At 44.0% G+C, this 17,889-nt stretch overlaps 1 protein-coding gene across 1 annotated transcript in view; it reads left to right on the top strand.

Moving 5' to 3' along the window:
* The window catches only part of LOC139755306 (roundabout homolog 1-like), a 432,853-nt gene that overhangs the window by 348,713 nt on the left and 66,251 nt on the right, over nucleotides 1–17,889 (top strand). Inside the window, exon 9 of the mRNA XM_071673426.1 lies at nucleotides 6,936–7,239. Coding sequence (XP_071529527.1) covers nucleotides 6,936–7,239 — 304 coding nt within the window. The remainder of the gene's footprint in view (nucleotides 1–6,935; nucleotides 7,240–17,889) is intronic.

The following is a 17,889-nucleotide window of genomic DNA, read 5'->3' as shown; positions in this document are numbered from 1 at the left end:
CTGCCGCTGAGAGATGATAACTTGCTTGTTACGAGGCTTGTGTGGTGCCGGCGTGATATGTGGCGGGGCCTCACCCGTCTGCCTGGCAGGGTATAGCCCCAGCAGGCGTACTAGAACCTCCTGAATGGCGTGAAGCGGAGACATGATACAAGACAAATTAATGGTCCACTTGGCCGGGTCCGTTCGTGAGAGAACATGCTAAACGCTGCAGGAGGACCTCGTCTGGGCTGACACACGGCATGATCACCAGGTCAGCAGGACGTACCTCGCAGCTTGTTACAGTTTGTTGAAGGATACGTGGCGGGCGCGGCGTGCAGTAAGATGATATTACATCCCAGCTGTGAGGATACCGGCCTGGCGCAGGAGCGGGTATGCGAAGGGCACGCGTTCTCTGTAACGCGATACGTAGGGAATTATCAAGTTAGCTGGGATACGGCCCATGACACATACATACGGGAGCCTTCCCAAGACTAGGATGGATAGGCTGCGTGAACAGCTCGGGGAGGACAGGCTGGGTGAACAGCTCGGGGAGGACAAGCTGGGTGAACAGCTCGGGGAGGACAGGCTGGGTGAACAGCTCGGGGAGGACAAGCTGGGTGAACAGCTCGGGGAGGACAGGCTGGGTGAACAGCCCGGGGAGGACAAGCTGGGTGAACAGCCCGGGGAGGACAAGCTGGGATGGACAGAGTGGAGGGAACGACACATTAGCAGGGTGTATGTGTGACCACTATTTGTGTTACTGAGAGAGAATTTTACACTCTTGTTACCCCGTCTCTCAACCTTTTATAAATGTAGAATGTATTTACTTGTGTAAAAACACACACACACACACACACACACACACACACAATATATATATATATATATATATATATATATATATATATATATATATATATATATATATAGATTTCATCCAAACCTTCAGAGGTTGTGTCCAAAGTAAAATAAATCACGAAAATCCTTGTAAATCTCTGGAACCAACATCCTTCCAAGCTTCTTTATGCCCCATCCGACAATTCTCTCCCAAACAAAAGTTTGTCTACCAATTACATCCAATTATACTGTTATAGGTAAATTCGGTAGTCTTGAATTAGAGTTTCCAATTACATTTCTGAATTCCAATTATTCCCCGCATCCAATTAGCATGCTTGATCCTCTAACAACCAGTGCATTGATCCCCAGTAATTGGAAAGAATAAAAAAAAAGGGTTTACCAGAGCTGGAAATTGGGTTGTCCCGTTTGACGAATTCCCATTTATTACTGATTTGATCTCGGTAATCACTGACCATCACCCTGCTGGAGTGTAATCGTTCCCCAGGCACAATTAACGCCTCGGGTTAGGAATTGCAGATTAAACCGAAAAATACAAATATAGGCAACATCTCTTCCATCCTTGTCAGTCTCTTGTACGCCTACATACACACGTGAATGTGGACAGATATTTTTCATTGTGTATGTGAGTGCATGGGCCATTCTTCTTGTTTCCTGGCGTTACCTCGCTGACGCGGGAGGCGGCAGTTATGTATAATATGGAAGACATCGACCCAAGTATATGTGTAAAGTCTGTACATCTCCTGTGTAAGCTGGATATACAGGGGTAACTAACGAACACGGAGATTGCCCCAACGATATTCAACAGTTATTTCCGCTAAATATTTTGAGTGAGAAACGTGGAGGCGACTTGTGTGGGAATCGAACAAGAAACAAATCCACATAGAAAGTCCTAAAACCTAAACTTTCGTTATAACAGGTTGACGCATCTCTCACAACCATGATATAACAGGCTGTCGCGTCTCTCACAACCCTAACCTAACCTGGTGTGGACCAGTAAGCTCTGCTGGCGACCGTTTCTTGGCATCGGCTTCTCTGGATACGAAGCAGAAAGAAAAGAAGAAATTTTATTTTTCAATAAAGTATACTGTGAGAATTATGATATATATATATATATATATATATATATATATAGAGAGAGAGAGAGAGAGAGAGAGAGAGAGAGAGAGAGAGAGAGAGAGACTATAACGTATTTTTGTGTATAAATGATATTCTCTCTATGCTGTTCCAATAGGACCAAACGTCCCCGAGCATATAACTTCCTCTCCCTCCATGGACTCATAACAAGAGCCACAAACAAGCCACGAACGAGTTGCATCCGGCACCGGAGCCGACGAGTCCAGGCGAGCGCTGCCATCCCCGTGCGAGCGAGGGGCTTGCTGGGTCGGACACTGGCCAGGTTTCCCCCGCCACACAGACGTGGGACTGAGTTCTGGCTGGGGTCAGATTGAGTGCATGAAACCTTTTGATGCGCGTTTTTAAGTCTTTTGACCTCGAAAATCATCACAAGGATATATTAAAATAGAATAAAACTCGATAACGTAAGTAGGAGTCAAAAGCCTTTTCATGCTTCAATTATTCACGTTTTTACTGAGCCACAAACCATGGGAGATGGTAATGAGTCATGGTATCAAACGCGAATATTGTGTACAGTCGGTACGGCTGCGGTTATTGTCTACCAGGCTAGATACCAGCTATGTCGTTACTGATCTCTAGAATCATGAACCTTATCATGAACCTTAATGATTCTAAAACTCATACTTTCATCTTGTCGTTTCTTACAATGATTCGTCGTAAGTCACTGACGGTCACTTCCTGTACTTAAGACCTTCACTTACTGCTATTTTCTCCCAATGCTGAGTCCAGACCTTACTAGATACAGTAAGACGAGCACGTCTTGCTTGATCTGCATAAGTTAAAGTTCTAACCTTCCTCTCAAGAATTTCCGTTTTCCCAGCACATTAAATGGCCACTCGCCTGCCTGCCCTAACTTATCAAGCTTTTTTTTCGGCAGTTTGGATTATCGGACACTTTTTTGTGTGTGTGGGGAGAAGGGGAAGGAAAGCCTTATTTTTTGTTTCTTTTTGCTTCCGTCCTGCCGTGAACAGCTGACCAGATTGAAACAGACGAGCGCTGGCGGCCAAGTTTCAAGCTGTCACTGGTCCGATCACTCTTGTTCGTTTTTTAGCAGCGTCTTGACAGTCTGACAGCTTCGAGGAAAGAGAAGACATTTTCAGCTCCTCTTCTTCATGATACTCCTATTTCTCCCTTTTTTCTGGGTTACGGTCGTTTGTTGTCTGATCATTTCCAGGTTTGTTGAGTGTGTGTGGAGATGGATTGTACTGAGAGAGGATCACACTTTAAGAGGCTAGTAGGGAAATGGTGTTTATTTATATATTTGCCTCAGACACAATTTAATACATTTTTCTACTTTTCGTTATAAAGATAAATCTGGAAGTAAGTCTTTCTGTATTTTTCAGCTGATTGATTTCATTGTGCGATCCATCATTTTCTTCTCTGTCTGCAATGTTCATTTTCATCGCATGTCTTTCTCAAGTGTTAGATGGAAGACTGCTATGTGTCATCAGCCCGCTGCTTAGTCTGCGACTCCCCCTTGAGTCTGAGTTAGAAATAATGATGGTCAGTGACTCCCTCTGAGTGTGTCAGGATGTATTAACTCTGGCGACTCCTTCTGAGAGTGATTCATGTCAACATGTTCCAGCTGCCTGGTGGTGTGGTTGAGGGTGTTGTCCTGCCGGACAGGACGAGCATAAACTTTGTATTACTGAGGAGGACGCAGCTCTCACCGCCGTCTGCAACGCCTCTTTTCTTACGTATCGGTAAAGACTGCGGTTGTCAGCGGGACTTTAGTTCATTACAGAAACCTAATTTTTCGTTTGTGTGGATTTTGACGAACGTTACTCCTGAAGTTTTTAAACCAAACTGATATATACGGACACGGAATAAGAAACGCGAGTTGCCAGGGCTCTGAGAACATTGAGATATCTTTGAAGAAGATGGATTGAATCACTCACACTTGTGTAGCATTAAGCAGGCTAGAGCCTGACTAATGTTTCACAGTCTCGCATACAGAGACGCCGATCTGCATACCATTACATCTCATTCAATCAGGCCTTAACACGTGTAGCGGAGCGCGCGATAACTGACTTACATGGCCTTGTGTCAACAACATTACTAGCTCACGAGGTGAGTTATCCCCAAGAAGTATGCTTGTGTCACCCAGTGTCTGCCTCTGAAGCTGCCTGTACATTACCGTGGTGTCAAAACTAACTGGTAATGTTGAGTTTTATTAATGTTACAACTACAGCCACGGAAAGCGCTTGCTAGTAAGAGGAATATAAAATTATCGAAACCAACAATAAATTCTCTAACGCTGATTCTACACATGTGAATACGTTTTGCTTACAGAAATGAAACATTCAGCCTTTTACCTGGGAGACCGAGGCTGGCCTGGGCCAGATACGGTGGAAGTCACCATGGAGAATTAGGTTTGCGGTACATTAGACTAGGAAGGAAAGGGAGAGAGAGAGAGAGAGAGAGAGAGAGAGAGAGAGAGAGAGAGAGAGAGAGAGAGAGAGAGAGAGAGAGCGAGAGAGAGAGAGAGAGATTCCTATAACATCTACAGAATCTTAAGATCCTTCCGTTTCATGTATTCCTCAATGTCTGTCTCTTTGTGCCAGTATTGACGTTTTATTGGCAGTCTTGTGCCGTCCATGATGGCCGTGACCACCCCCAGCCTCACCATCATCACCAACACAACCAACACCAACATACAGAGATGACCGTCATCACCACCCCCAGCCTCACCATCATCACTATCATCGCCATTATCACCAATGCCATCCTCACCATCATCTTCACCATCACCACCTTCATCATCACCTTACCCCTCCCTCCCCTCCCCCCTCCACCGCCTGGGATACACATATCTGGTTCTTTATAAACTGTGGAATTTGTTGGCAAGTTTCTCCTTGACTGTTGTCTGCAGCAAATCCTAAAAGACTAAACTCTGTCTTAAGACGTGACTGCCTCTGTCTTAAGACGTGACTGACTCTGTCTTAAGACGTGACTGACTCTGTTCTCGGGTAATTCTCGTCTGCAGATGACCTTGTTAGTCTTTGTTTATGCTAATCTGTAGCAGGGAGCGCCTCCTTCCTTACTGGCTTGTAGCCACGCGCCACACGGAGGAGAGCTTGCAGCGAGCGGGAGTTGGGTGGGTGCTCGCTCACTTGATACATAATGATGGCCAGATATTTTTGGTCTGTATTTGTCAAGTGTTAGTCTGAGTATCAATCAATGAAATTCATAATGAAGAAATGCATAGTACTACGTACGTACACACGCAGAAAAAGTGGCTGTGTGTGTGTGTGTGTGTGTGTGTGTGTGTGTGTGTGTGTGTGTGTATGTGTGTGTGTGTGTGTGTGTGTGTGTGTGTGTGTGTGTGTGTGTGTGTGTGTGTGTGTGTGTGTGTGTGTGTGTGTCTGTGTGTATGTGTCTGTGTGTCTGTGTGTGTGTGGCCACCCAACATTCCCCCAGCCCTCCCGCCAGCTTCCTTAAGTCAACACAACTTGGCAACAGCTCCTTCAGCTGCTCACAGCGGCGCGTGCAGACGCTGGGGCCGGATGTGTAAATCCTGGAATATGCAAAGTGGTGAACGGGGAGAGAAAATGTGTGGGTGGGAGTGTTGTTACACTTTGTGGTGAATGGGGAAAAGACTGCTCGGGTTTGGAATCTCTCGACACTTTGACACTTTTCTCTGACAGTTCAAAACATTGAATTGTCTCAGCCAAACCAATATCCCTCTGAAACTGAGGATGTACCAGCTTTTCCTATGACTCAGATTCTTACTGACAGATATATATATGTTGGAAAGGTTCACGATTTTGCGCGTTTATTGATGATGATGAGTTTGAGAAGATATATTCTATTCGATCTAAGTTAAAGTACCCTATATTTTTCATTGATAATTCCCTTAAGTTAGCAAAGAAATAATTTTATAGAGTTGAGCCCAAACCTCCCATTGACACCAAGAACCTTTTAGTTATTCCTTTTAATAATAATTTTACTATACTTACCATTTTGCTTAAATCTTTTAATGCAAATGTTGCCTTTAGCAACAAAAATACTATAAAGAATCAGGAATTCACCAGAAAATTCTCCTAGATGCGTCTATAAAGTGCCATGTAGAAATTGATAGGTTTTATGTTGGGCAGACTGGTAAGTATCTTTCTGTTAGACTTAAGCAACATAAATATAGTATAAGAACGGGACAAGCATCAAATGCCTTGTTTAATCACATTCAAAATCTATGGTCATTGTATTGACTGAAGTAATGCCATCTCAGTTATTAATTCTAACTCTATTACCACGAGAAATATCATTGAATCTTCTATTATTAAATACACAAAGAATTATAATCTTGATATTAGTGATGGTTTATACAAATTAGATAACTTTATTGTTGATAAAATTTGTAAAATGAGAAGTTTATGAACGCTCGTTGTCTGTCTTGGACAATCGCATGTTTATCAAATGGCGTCCTAGCTTCGTCTCGTCGATGTATATCAACTGACTTATATTTCTGTCTTGTGTCCCCCAGATGATGTGATTATTACATGAACAGTGCACTTTCGTGTAATAATCACATCATCAGGGGAGATACAAGAAATAAATATAAGTCAGTTGATATAAACTTGTAGACCACGAGGGAAAATCAAAGCAGGAAAATTTGCTCAAGCGCTCTCGTGTATTTCAACACATTTTCAAAAGCAAATAGCACAAATCACCTGGAAAGCACCAAATGGTCTGTTGCTGTTTGCTCTCCTTTATATCACTTGTACTGATATGATGTTGGTAAATCTGATTTCTAGATAGCTCTTAACGCTCTCTGATGGTGATGTTGATGAATGATATCTTCAAAGTAGATGATTTGGCCCAAGACTATTGCAATCAGGAATCAAAAAGTATACTAGAAATTGTAATATTATACTTCATGTATGTTTCTGAAGACTTAAACCTAATGTAATGACGAGGATGATGTTCATAATGGTATTAACGATGTTCTCCCTTGTGTTCCTTAGGTGACTGGCTCCGGTACTCGGGTGGAAGGAGTCTACGTCCACATTCGGTCTCGTCGATCGCAGCAAGCCCTCCACCTCGCTTCTCAGGTTGAGTCTCCTCCCCACTCCACTTCCTCCTCGTCGTCGTCGTCCTCAGAGACCTACATCCCTTGGGACACAGTGACGGTGATGAATGCTGGGGCCTCCAGCTACGTGCTGACGTGGCTCACGCCAAACACCGAGTACGAGGTCTTCCTGGTTCCCTTCGTCAGGACGGAGGAGGGACTCCCCACCCAGCTCAGAGTCAACACTACGTTTCCCGACGGTGAGTACCCACTGTGGTAGGAGGGTATGAGGTTGGTTTTGTTGGTGTGAAAGGCAGTAGAGGCCTCATCTGGAGTGTAGGGCCTCTGTGGGGCAGTGAGGGGTGATTTACTGGTGTGTGGAAGCTGGGTGAGACTTTTAGTGGAGTTTGGGGCCTCTTGTGGAGTTATAGGAGTTCCCGTGAGTCCTGTATTGTGGAGGGTGGTACAGGAACCCTTGTAAGGGGAATAGGGTGATGTGAGGATTCCAGGGAAAGTTTGCTGGGCAGTCTAGGACCTCCAGGGAGGAAGAGATGGGGCGCTGAGTGGGAGGCTTTGGAGATGGTGTAAAGGTTGCCAGTGAAGGAGAGGTTGGTGTTGGGTCTTCAGTGTGGGTGTGGGAAATAGTGTGGAGCTACCGGTAGGGGTGTTGGGGTTGGCAGAGTAGTAAATGTAGAATTGATGTAGTTCCCTGGTATGTTCAGTGACGGTAGAGTTACAACGTACATTTTTAAGTCCCTTTCCTTGACCAATTGCGCACAATGGCACGATCCTTGAGCACGACATTACGACTCTTATGCACGACTTTATGACAGTTGGGCATGATGGCTGAACCACTAACATGGCTTTGAATGTTCAGGTTAGAGACAACGCCATTATACCTAAGAGTCGCATTGTCGTCATCGAGATGATAATTCCACTATCGATGTGTGGTACAATTACTCAGGGAAGATTTTCAGATTTAGAATCTATTTCATTTTTTACCCTGCCGTTGTGTGTTTATCATTTGCCTTGCCTAAATGTTGTCATTTGACTGTCACAGTAATGAGAAAATACTCGTGAAGTTGTAACTCATAGTTTGCTATTGTGAAAGATGCCGCAAGACCACCTTCAGTCCTACCGGGGTAGACCTTCTACTGTTATTATACTGACCGGAACAACTATCAAATATTAACATATCACTTCGTGTTTGAGCGACTCAAGTATTCCAAACATGACACGCTGAATGGTGTTGACACAGACTCTCTCGCCAGACTACATGGAGTGTAAACGGTGTTGGTGTGTGGACGGTAATACATGGGAGTATATGGGAAGAACAGATATCAGGAGACTTAGTGGTCCAAAACGAGGTTAAGTAAAGAATGAAGATGTTACCAAGTTACAGTTCAAGGCCAGTTCTGTAAGCCGATGTCCCTCAGAATGTAGCTGCAGGATGTGGTGAAGGTGATATGAAGGGCCTTTGTCCTTTGCATGTCGGTCTCACTGAACTGGGATATCCAGTAACGAGACCCTGAGGGAGGTTAGGCAGATCAGTAATTTAGTGTTCCTCTGTTGCTGACATCTGACTTTGTCTTCAGTTCCTGGAGCCTGAGCCAAGCTGGATCCAGCCTTCTCTACACGCACCTGGTATTCCTTTGTTGACTCTCTCCAGAAGCCTAACACTGGCGACACTACAAATTCAGATTTAGATCACATGACACATGTTATTTTCTGTCATTATTTAACTCTGAACTGATCGCATTACTCAGATTAACGATAACTGAAAGTAGTTAATTCATGTACATTAATCAAGTGAAGCCTACAACTGCAGGAGCAGGTTAATAGACTCAAATGTTTAACTACTTAAATGGCTCGTTACAATGGAGTGGCTGAGACCGAGGTGCCGTCTGGAGGAGGCAGATCGACACTCTCCTGGCGAGGCTGTTGAATATTCAAGGTCTTAAGGGACCTGTGTGAGTCTAGTGGTAACTTGAGGCACACTAGTTCGAACCCACAGGACGCCGGCTGTCGTGTGTGTCCAATCATACATATCACATGTGGATCACATATTGTCTATGACATTATACATAATGTGTATGTAAGTTGTGTATGACACATGACCCTACTGTTCGGGAACGCAAACCCATACATGAACATTGATAACTTTCGACGCTGAAACATCAAATTAACATACTGAACATGACGGTACGACCCTTGAACATGACGTTACGACCCTTGAACATGATGGTACGACCCTTGAACATGACGGTACGACCCTTGAACATGACGTTACGACCCTTGAACACGACGTTACGACCCTTGAACATGATGGTGCGACCCTTGAACATGACGGTACGACCCTTGAACATGATGGTACGACCCTTGGGTATGGATTAGGGTTTGAACTTTGTTCCTTATTCAGTTTTATTTACAAAGGAATGCAAAGGAAATCAAACAGTGATAGACCTTTGGGTCCTTTCGAGGCTGTGTGTGGTAGTAGAAGATATCAAAACTCACAGAATGCTTGTTGAAGTCAGAAGACCTACAAATAATTCAAAAATGATAACCTACAAATGATTCAAAGATGATAACCTACAAATTATCATTGTGACTAAGGAGGTGCAAATGATATCAGTCGTGGACTTGAAGTAAAGTATTTATCATGTCTATCAAAATTATCTATAGTGCTGCTTTCATCCACCCAAATTGGCAAATCCTTCCATTCGTTAACGATCCTGTGGAAAAAAAACGGTACTTCGCCTCATTCGAGGTAAACGTTTGTTGTTACTACGAGTAAATTCAGACGAATCAAATTTCAAGTAACTTGATAGATGAAGATAACCAAAGCTTTTGATTATTTTGAATACTTTTATTGGATCAGCTCTGTGTGTATTGGTCTTGTCATTCCCTGAAGAGGTATTGAAAAGTAGGCCAAAAGTTGGCAGCATTTCTTCATTCCTCTTATAAGCTATGAAAATTTTGTCTCCTAAATGATTACCATTTCGGTGATCATGTGTATACACACACTACGGCGTAAGATCTGTAAATCATGATAATTTTATGGTGTTGATAGGGAAGTCATTCAGACCTGACTACCAGAAGCCAAACGCATGTGACCAGAAATATTACGTTTTCTTTTCTCATTTATGTTCATTACCAGTACAGTTACCCTCTGTCTCCAGTCACGTGTTCCCCCAAAATATAACAAACAAGAGCTTGGGACTTATGTTTCATATTTCCACGTAAACGTACGAATAGAAACAGTTATCAAAACGTCCCACCAGTGGTTTGCCACACAACATATATATATATACATATATATATATATATATATATATATATATATATATATATATATATATATATATATATATATATATATATATATATATGTGTGTGTGTGTGTGTGTGTGTGTGGATTTGTACGTAGCATTTATGGATCTGGAGAAGACATATGATAGAGTTGATAGAGATGCTCTGTGGAAGGTACTAAGAATATATGGTGTGGGAGGCAAGTTGTTAGAAGCAGTGAAAAGTTTTTATCGAGGATGTAAGGCATGTGTACGTGTAGGAAGAGAGGAAAGTGATTGGTTCTCAGTGAATGTAGGTTTGCGGCAGGGGTGTGTGATGTCTCCATGGTTGTTTAATTTGTTTATGGATGGGGTTGTTAGGGAGGTGAATGCAAGAGTTTTGGAAAGAGGGGCAAGTATGAAGTCTGTTGGGGATGAGAGAGCTTAGGAAGTGAGTCAGTTGTTGTTCGCTGATGATACAGCGCTGGTGGCTGATTCATGTGAGAAACTGCAGAAGCTGGTGACTGAGTTTGGTAAAATGTGTGAAAGAAGGAAGTTAAGAGTAAATGTGAATAAGAGCAAGGTTATTAGGTACAGTAGGGCTGAGGGTCAAGTAAATTGGGAGGTAAGTTTGAATGGAGAAAAACTGGAGGAAATAAAGTGTTTTAGATATCTGGGAGTGGATCTGGCAGCGGATGGAACCATGGAAGCGGAAGTGGATCATAGGGTGGGGGAGGGGGCGAAAATCCTGGGAGCCTTGAAGAATGTGTGGAAGTCGAGAACATTATCTCGGAAAGCAAAAATGGGTATGTTTGAAGGAATAGTGGTTCCAACAATGTTGTATGGTTGCGAGGCGTGGGCTATGGATAGAGTTGTGCGCAGGAGGATGGATGTGCTGGAAATGAGATGTTTGAGGACAATGTGTGGTGTGAGGTGGTTTGATCGAGTAAGTAACGTAAGGATAAGAGAGATGTGTGGAAATAAAAAGAGCGTGGTTGAGAGAGCAGAAGAGGGTGTTTTGAAATGGTTTGGGCACATGGAGAGAATGAGTGAGGAAAGATTGACCAAGAGGATATATGTGTCGGAGGTGGAGGGAACGAGGAGAAGTGGGAGACCAAATTGGAGGTGAAATGGAGTGAAAAAGATTTTGTGTGATCGGGGCCTGAACATGCAGGAGGGTGAAAGGAGGGCAAGGAATAGAGTGAATTGGATCGATGTGGTATACCGGGGTCGACGTGCTGTCAGTGGATTGAATCAGGGCATGTGAAGCGTCTGGGGTAAACCATGGAAAGCTGTGTAGGTATGTATATTTGCGTGTGTGGACGCATGTATATACATGTGTATGGGGATGGGTTGGGCCATTTCTTTCGTCTGTTTCCTTGCGCTACCTTGCAAACGCAGGAGACAGCGGAAAAAAAAAAATACATTGAGATGTATAGGTATGTATATTTGCGTGTGTGGACGTGTATGTATATACATGTGTATGTGGGTGGGTTGGGCCATTCTTTCATCTGTTTCCTTGCGCTACCTCGCTAACGCGGGAGACAGCGACAAAGCAAAATAAAAAAAAATAAATAAATATATATATATATATATATATATATATATATATATATATATATATATATATATATATATAGCTGATGATGCGTTTTGCAAAAGTGATAATTACTGCAGAGGATAATCATACGAGACCTCGGAGGTGTGTGAGCGACAGGAAGCTCTGTTATATACTGAGTTTATTAGGTCTGGGTCAGGCAGGAGGGGCGCTTTGTTACACTGGGCAATAGCCTGGCACAGCGGCACTGACAGGAACACAGGCATGTAGTCTCTTATGATAATTTCGTGGCAATTATTGTTAAAATAGTACGGCGTAAAGTCTGTAAATCATAATAATTATATTTTGTCAGTGGAAAGTCTTCCTGAATTAGTTATAATAAACTTATAAAATGATGTGATAAACTCGTGATGATAGTCTAAGGACAGATATATAGTGGATATACCCTTGCTTAATATAATGGTTATAGTCCCATTCAATTTGATGGTTATACCTCTGCTCAGTACACCGGAAATATTCCTGCTCAGTACTCTGGCTATGCCCCTGTTTAATGAAATTAACCTACGTCTGTTCACTACTGTGGTAGTACCACTGCTCAGTACTGTGGTAGTACCACTGTTCGGTGGTGTGGTAGTACCACTGCTCAGTACTGTGGTAGTACCAATGTTCGGTGGTGTGGTAGTACCACTGCTCAGTACTGTGGTAGTACCACTGTTCGGTGGTGTGGTAGTACCACTGCTCAGTACTGTGGTAGTACCAATGTTCGGTGGTGTGGTAGTACCCACTGCTCAGTACTGTGGTAGTACCACTGTTCGGGTGGTTGTGGTAGTACCACTGCTCAGTACTGTGGTTAGTACCAATGTTCGGTGGTGTGGTAGTACCACTGCTCAGTACTGTGGTAGTACCACTGTTCGGTGGTGTGGTAGTACCACTGCTCAGTACTGTGGTAGTACCAATGTTCGGTGGTGTGGTAGTACCACTGCTCAGTACTGTGGTAGTACCACTGTTCGGTGGTGTGGTAGTACCACTGCTCAGTACTGTGGTAGTACCAATGTTCGGTGGTGTGGTAGTACCACTGCTCAGTACTGAGGTAGTACCACTGTTCGGTGGTGTGGTAGTACCAACTGCTCAGTACTGTGGTAGTACCAATGTTCGGTGGTGTGGTAGTACCACTGCTCAGTACTGAGGTAGTACCCACTGTTCGGTGGTGTGGTAGTACCACTGCTCAGTACTGTGGTAGTACCAATGTTCGGTGGTGTGGTAGTACCACTGCTCAGTACTGAGGTAGTACCACTGTTCGGTGGTGTGGTAGTACCACTGCTCAGTACTGTGGTAGTACCAATGTTCGGTGGTGTGGTAGTACCACTGCTCAGTACTGTGGTTACTACCACTGTTCGGTGGTGTGGTAGTACCACTGCTCAGTACTGTGGTAGTACCACTGTTCGGTGGTGTGGTAGTACCACTGCTCAGTACTGTGGTAGTACCACTGTTCGGTGGTGTGGTAGTACCACTGCTCAGTACTGAGGTAGTACCACTGTTCGGTGGTGTGGTAGTACCACTGCTCAGTACTGTGGTAGTACCACTGTTCGGTGGTGTGGTAGTACCACTGCTCAGTACTGAGGTAGTACCACTGTTCGGTGGTGTGGTAGTACCACTGCTCAGTACTGTGGTAGTACCAATGTTCGGTGGTGTGGTAGTACCACTGCTCAGTACTGAGGTAGTACCACTGTTCGGTGGTGTGGTAGTACCACTGCTCAGTACTGAGGTAGTACCACTGTTCGGTGGTGTGGTAGTACCACTGCTCAGTACTGTGGTAGTACCACTGTTCGGTGGTGTGGTAGTACCACTGCTCAGTACTGAGGTAGTACCACTGTTCGGTGGTGTGGTAGTACCACTGCTCAGTACTGTGGTAGTACCACTGTTCGGTTGTGTGGTAGTACCACTGCTCAGTACTGAGGTAGTACCACTGTTCGGTGGTGTGGTAGTACCACTGCTCAGTACTGAGGTAGTACCACTGTTCGGTGGTGTGGTAGTACCACTGCTCAGTACTGTGGTAGTACCACTGTTCGGTGGTGTGGTAGTACCACTGCTCAGTACTGTGGTAGTACCACTGTTCGGTTGTGTGGTAGTACCACTGCTCAGTACTGAGGTAGTACCACTGTTCGGTGGTGTGGTAGTACCACTGCTCAGTACTGTGGTAGTACCAATGTTCGGTGGTGTGGTAGTACCACTGCTCAGTACTGAGGTAGTACCACTGTTCGGTGGTGTGGTAGTACCACTGCTCAGTACTGAGGTAGTACCACTGTTCGGTGGTGTGGTAGTACCACTGCTCAGTACTGAGGTAGTACCACTGTTCGGTGGTGTGGTAGTACCACTGCTCAGTACTGTGGTAGTACCACTGTTCGGTGGTGTGGTAGTACCACTGCTCAGTACTGTGGTAGTACCACTGTTCGGTGGTGTGGTAGTACCACTGCTCAGCGTAATGGTTAAGGTAACTACCGTTGACTTGTAGAACTTTTTCAGGACGATCTTGTCAGTCAGATGGGGAGATTCATGAGCTACCATGACTCCACTATGTAATACATGAGCTACCATGACTCCACTATGTAATACATGAGCTACCATGACTCCACTATGTAATACATGAGCTACCATGACTCCACTATGTAATACATGAGCTACCATGACTCCACTATGTAATACATGAGCTACCATGACTCCACTATGTAATACATGAGCTACCATGACTCCACTATGTAATACATGAGCTACCATGACCCCGGTATTATGACCATGCCCCGTAAAGTGTTCATGAGCCACCATGCTCACATATGGTGTTGCTGGTATTGATGAAGGTGGTGGTGTCAACAATAGTGTTTACAATGCTGAAAATTCAGATTAGGATCAATACTGGTTTCAAGATAAGATTTCAGATTGTTGACAACATAACAATGTTGGGTTCCACACACACACATCACAACATGTTAGTTGCAAGAGAGATATTACAACGTTTTGGATTCCTAACTCTCGAGAATGTTACGTCAAGTATATCACAACATGTTGAGTTCCCAAAAGCACAATAAAGAAACAGACAGGAGCACTGGCTTCACTGCTCCGATGTCAAATTATTGCAAAATTTGATATCGAACGTGCATGGTGAACACGCGGGAGCCTGACGTAGACTGCTCTGGAATGAGATCATTCAGTGACCTATTTCTGACAGTTAACAATCCTCTTCTGTTGCTTGGTGGTCACGTGAAGCAGATGAAACAAAAAAGAGGTCACTGAGGAGAAGTAGAGATGGGGTGGAGGGGGATAGGGTGAGGGGGGATGTGGGGAGAGGGTAGGAGGAGGAGTGGGACGATATTTGGAGATGGGGGTGGTAGTGGGGGGAGATTTGGCGGGGGGGGGGGGGGTGATTTGGGGAGGAAGGAGATAGGAAAGGGAAAGGAGTAGGGAGGCAAAGTTGGCGGAGGGAGGGTGATGGGGAGTGGAAGGGGAAGGGGGACGGATTATCTGGATCAGTTTCATGCCTCAGAGTGAGGGGTGAGGTTGCCAACGATCGATCAAAAATTAATATATAAAAATTGGGTGAGAGAAAGATGGGTCGTGATGGTCGCCTTGTTGACACCTCCAGATATATATATATATATATATATATATATATATATATATATATATATATATATATATATATATATATATATATATTTTTTTTTTTCAAACTATTCGCCATTTCCCGCGATAGCGAGGTAGCGTTAAGAACAGAGGACTGGGCCTTTGAGGGAATATATATATATATATATATATATATATATATATATATATAAGTGTGTGTGTGTGTGTGTGTGTGTGTGTGTGTGTGTGTGTGTGTTACTCCTCCTCCCGTGTATTGTAGAGAACATTTAACAAAAAACTTGCAATTTGTTCTCAAACATTGTTCGGACCACGAGTGAACGCACGCACATACAGCACCACCAGCCACTGAGTAACTCCTGATTAACGTGCTGACTCAATCCAGATTTCAATATAACACAAACTTTGATCTCCTTGGCCCTTGTTGCCATCTCTCCGGTTCCTCTGCTACCACTAAAACCTAAGATGAATCTTGTATGGTGGTGTGGCAACACAGGGCAGGAGATGAAGCTGTCAGCTGATGGGAGGGTATCAAGGCTGGCGGTGGGACACCTCGTATCGGACTCCCCAGACCTCCGGAAGAAGATTAAGAAATAAATAAATTTTGTTCGATCACTCACGGCCACTGGAGTTACCAGAGGGGAGACAGAGGAGGGCTTGGGGAGGGAAAAGGGGAGGGAGCTGCGAGGGAGTAGAAGGAACGCCGGAGGGAGAAGGGATGGATCAAAGAGAACGTAGGGAGGGTTGTCAGAGGCTGGCCATGATGGACCGCTGTCCACAATGATGAGACAGAAATGTTAGTGAGACACAGAGACAGAACGAGATAGTAAATGTTATTGTGAGAAAAGTTGGGATACGAGAATATTGATGTGTGTATGAGATATGCCAGCCAAGTGACGACTCTTGCCACGGAAGAGGTCCAATCAAAGCGAGATCTACGTAGGCTGCCGCGCCAGGAAAACCGTAATCAAATCGTTTCTGATTAGTTAAATAGAAAGTTTTGAGTCTTATGCTTGTGAAACAGATCAAGCAGGTGACAGTGATGATGCCGAGATGTGAGGCACACGTCACGTGTGTCCTGATGTAACAGAAGAGCAAGTAGGAAAGGGTTAAGCAAGAGAACCCATACTATTAGTGTGCAAAAAAAAAGCAAAATGAGAGAAAAAGCATGTGGGAAAGATGCTGCTAGTTATTATTATTATTATTATTATTATTATTATTATTATTGTTATTATTATTATTATTATTATTATTATCATTATTATTATTATTATCATTATTATATTATCATTATAAAGTGTGTGAGAGAAGAAAGCTGAGGGTAAATGTGATTAAGAGCAAGGTTATTAGGTACAGTAGGGCTGAGGGTCAAGTCAATTGGGAGGTAAGTTTGAATGGAGAAAAACTGAAGTGAAGTGTTTTAGATATCTGGGAGTGGATTTGGCAGCGGATGGAACCATGGAAGCGGAAGGGAGTCCCAGTGTTGGGGAGGGAGCCAAGGTTCTGAGAGCGTTGAAAAATGTGTGGAAGGCGAGAACATTATCTCGGAAGGCAAAAATGGGTATGTTTGAAGGAATAGTGGTTGCAACAATGTTATATGGTTGTGAGGCGTGGACTATGGATAGAGATGTGTGGAGGAAGGTGGATGTGTTGGAAATGAGATGTTTGAGGACAATATGTGGTGTGAGGTGGTTTGATCGAGTAAGTAATAATAGGGTAAGAGAGATGTGTGGTAATAGAAAGAGCGTATGGGTTCTTACAGCTACAGGGCTGCGCGGGCTCCTTTGGAGCGAGAACTTCATGGACGAGACACTTTTCTTCTTCGTTCTTTTATGATGACAGCCTCGCCGAAGATGATTTATTTTACCCGCGTTGTGAGCACAAGCAGATGGAGTTTGGCATCACTTATGTTATATATGTAGGTAATTGCGCGCACACACACACACACACACACACACACACACACACACACACACACACACACACTATAGATAAATAGAGAGAGAGAGAGAGAGAGAGAGAGAGAGAGAGAGAGAGAGAGAGAGAGAGAGAGAGAGAGAGAGAGAATATAATTTCTGAAGACCATATGTGAAGCAAGAATTCAACGCACAACTTCTGCCACAGAATAGCCCACTGTGGCCTATGAAAATTGCTTGCACGTTACCCAGTCTTCATGATCCTCACACCAAGACAGGAACTCGGAGAGGAGGCCCTTGCACGCTGTTGTCTGAGTAGCTTGGGGCTTCAGGAGATGATCTTCGGTAAATAAAGCGGACTTGTGGTGATGAGTCGCTGCTCGATCAGGAGCAAGTGCCTTGTTACACTGAAGGTTCTGATGTGCTTCACCAAGTGAAGTTATAAAGAGTTGATGAAGTGTCAGGGGAAGGGAAACTCCCCTTCTTCTCATTCCCTTTCTCTCTCTCTGTCTC

The sequence above is a fragment of the Panulirus ornatus genome, chromosome 19, assembly GCF_036320965.1.
Source record: "Panulirus ornatus isolate Po-2019 chromosome 19, ASM3632096v1, whole genome shotgun sequence".
Taxonomy (NCBI): Eukaryota; Metazoa; Arthropoda; class Malacostraca; order Decapoda; family Palinuridae; genus Panulirus; species Panulirus ornatus.
The sequence above is the reverse complement of the archived record's forward strand: the minus strand, read 5'-3'. Positions and strand labels throughout refer to the sequence as shown.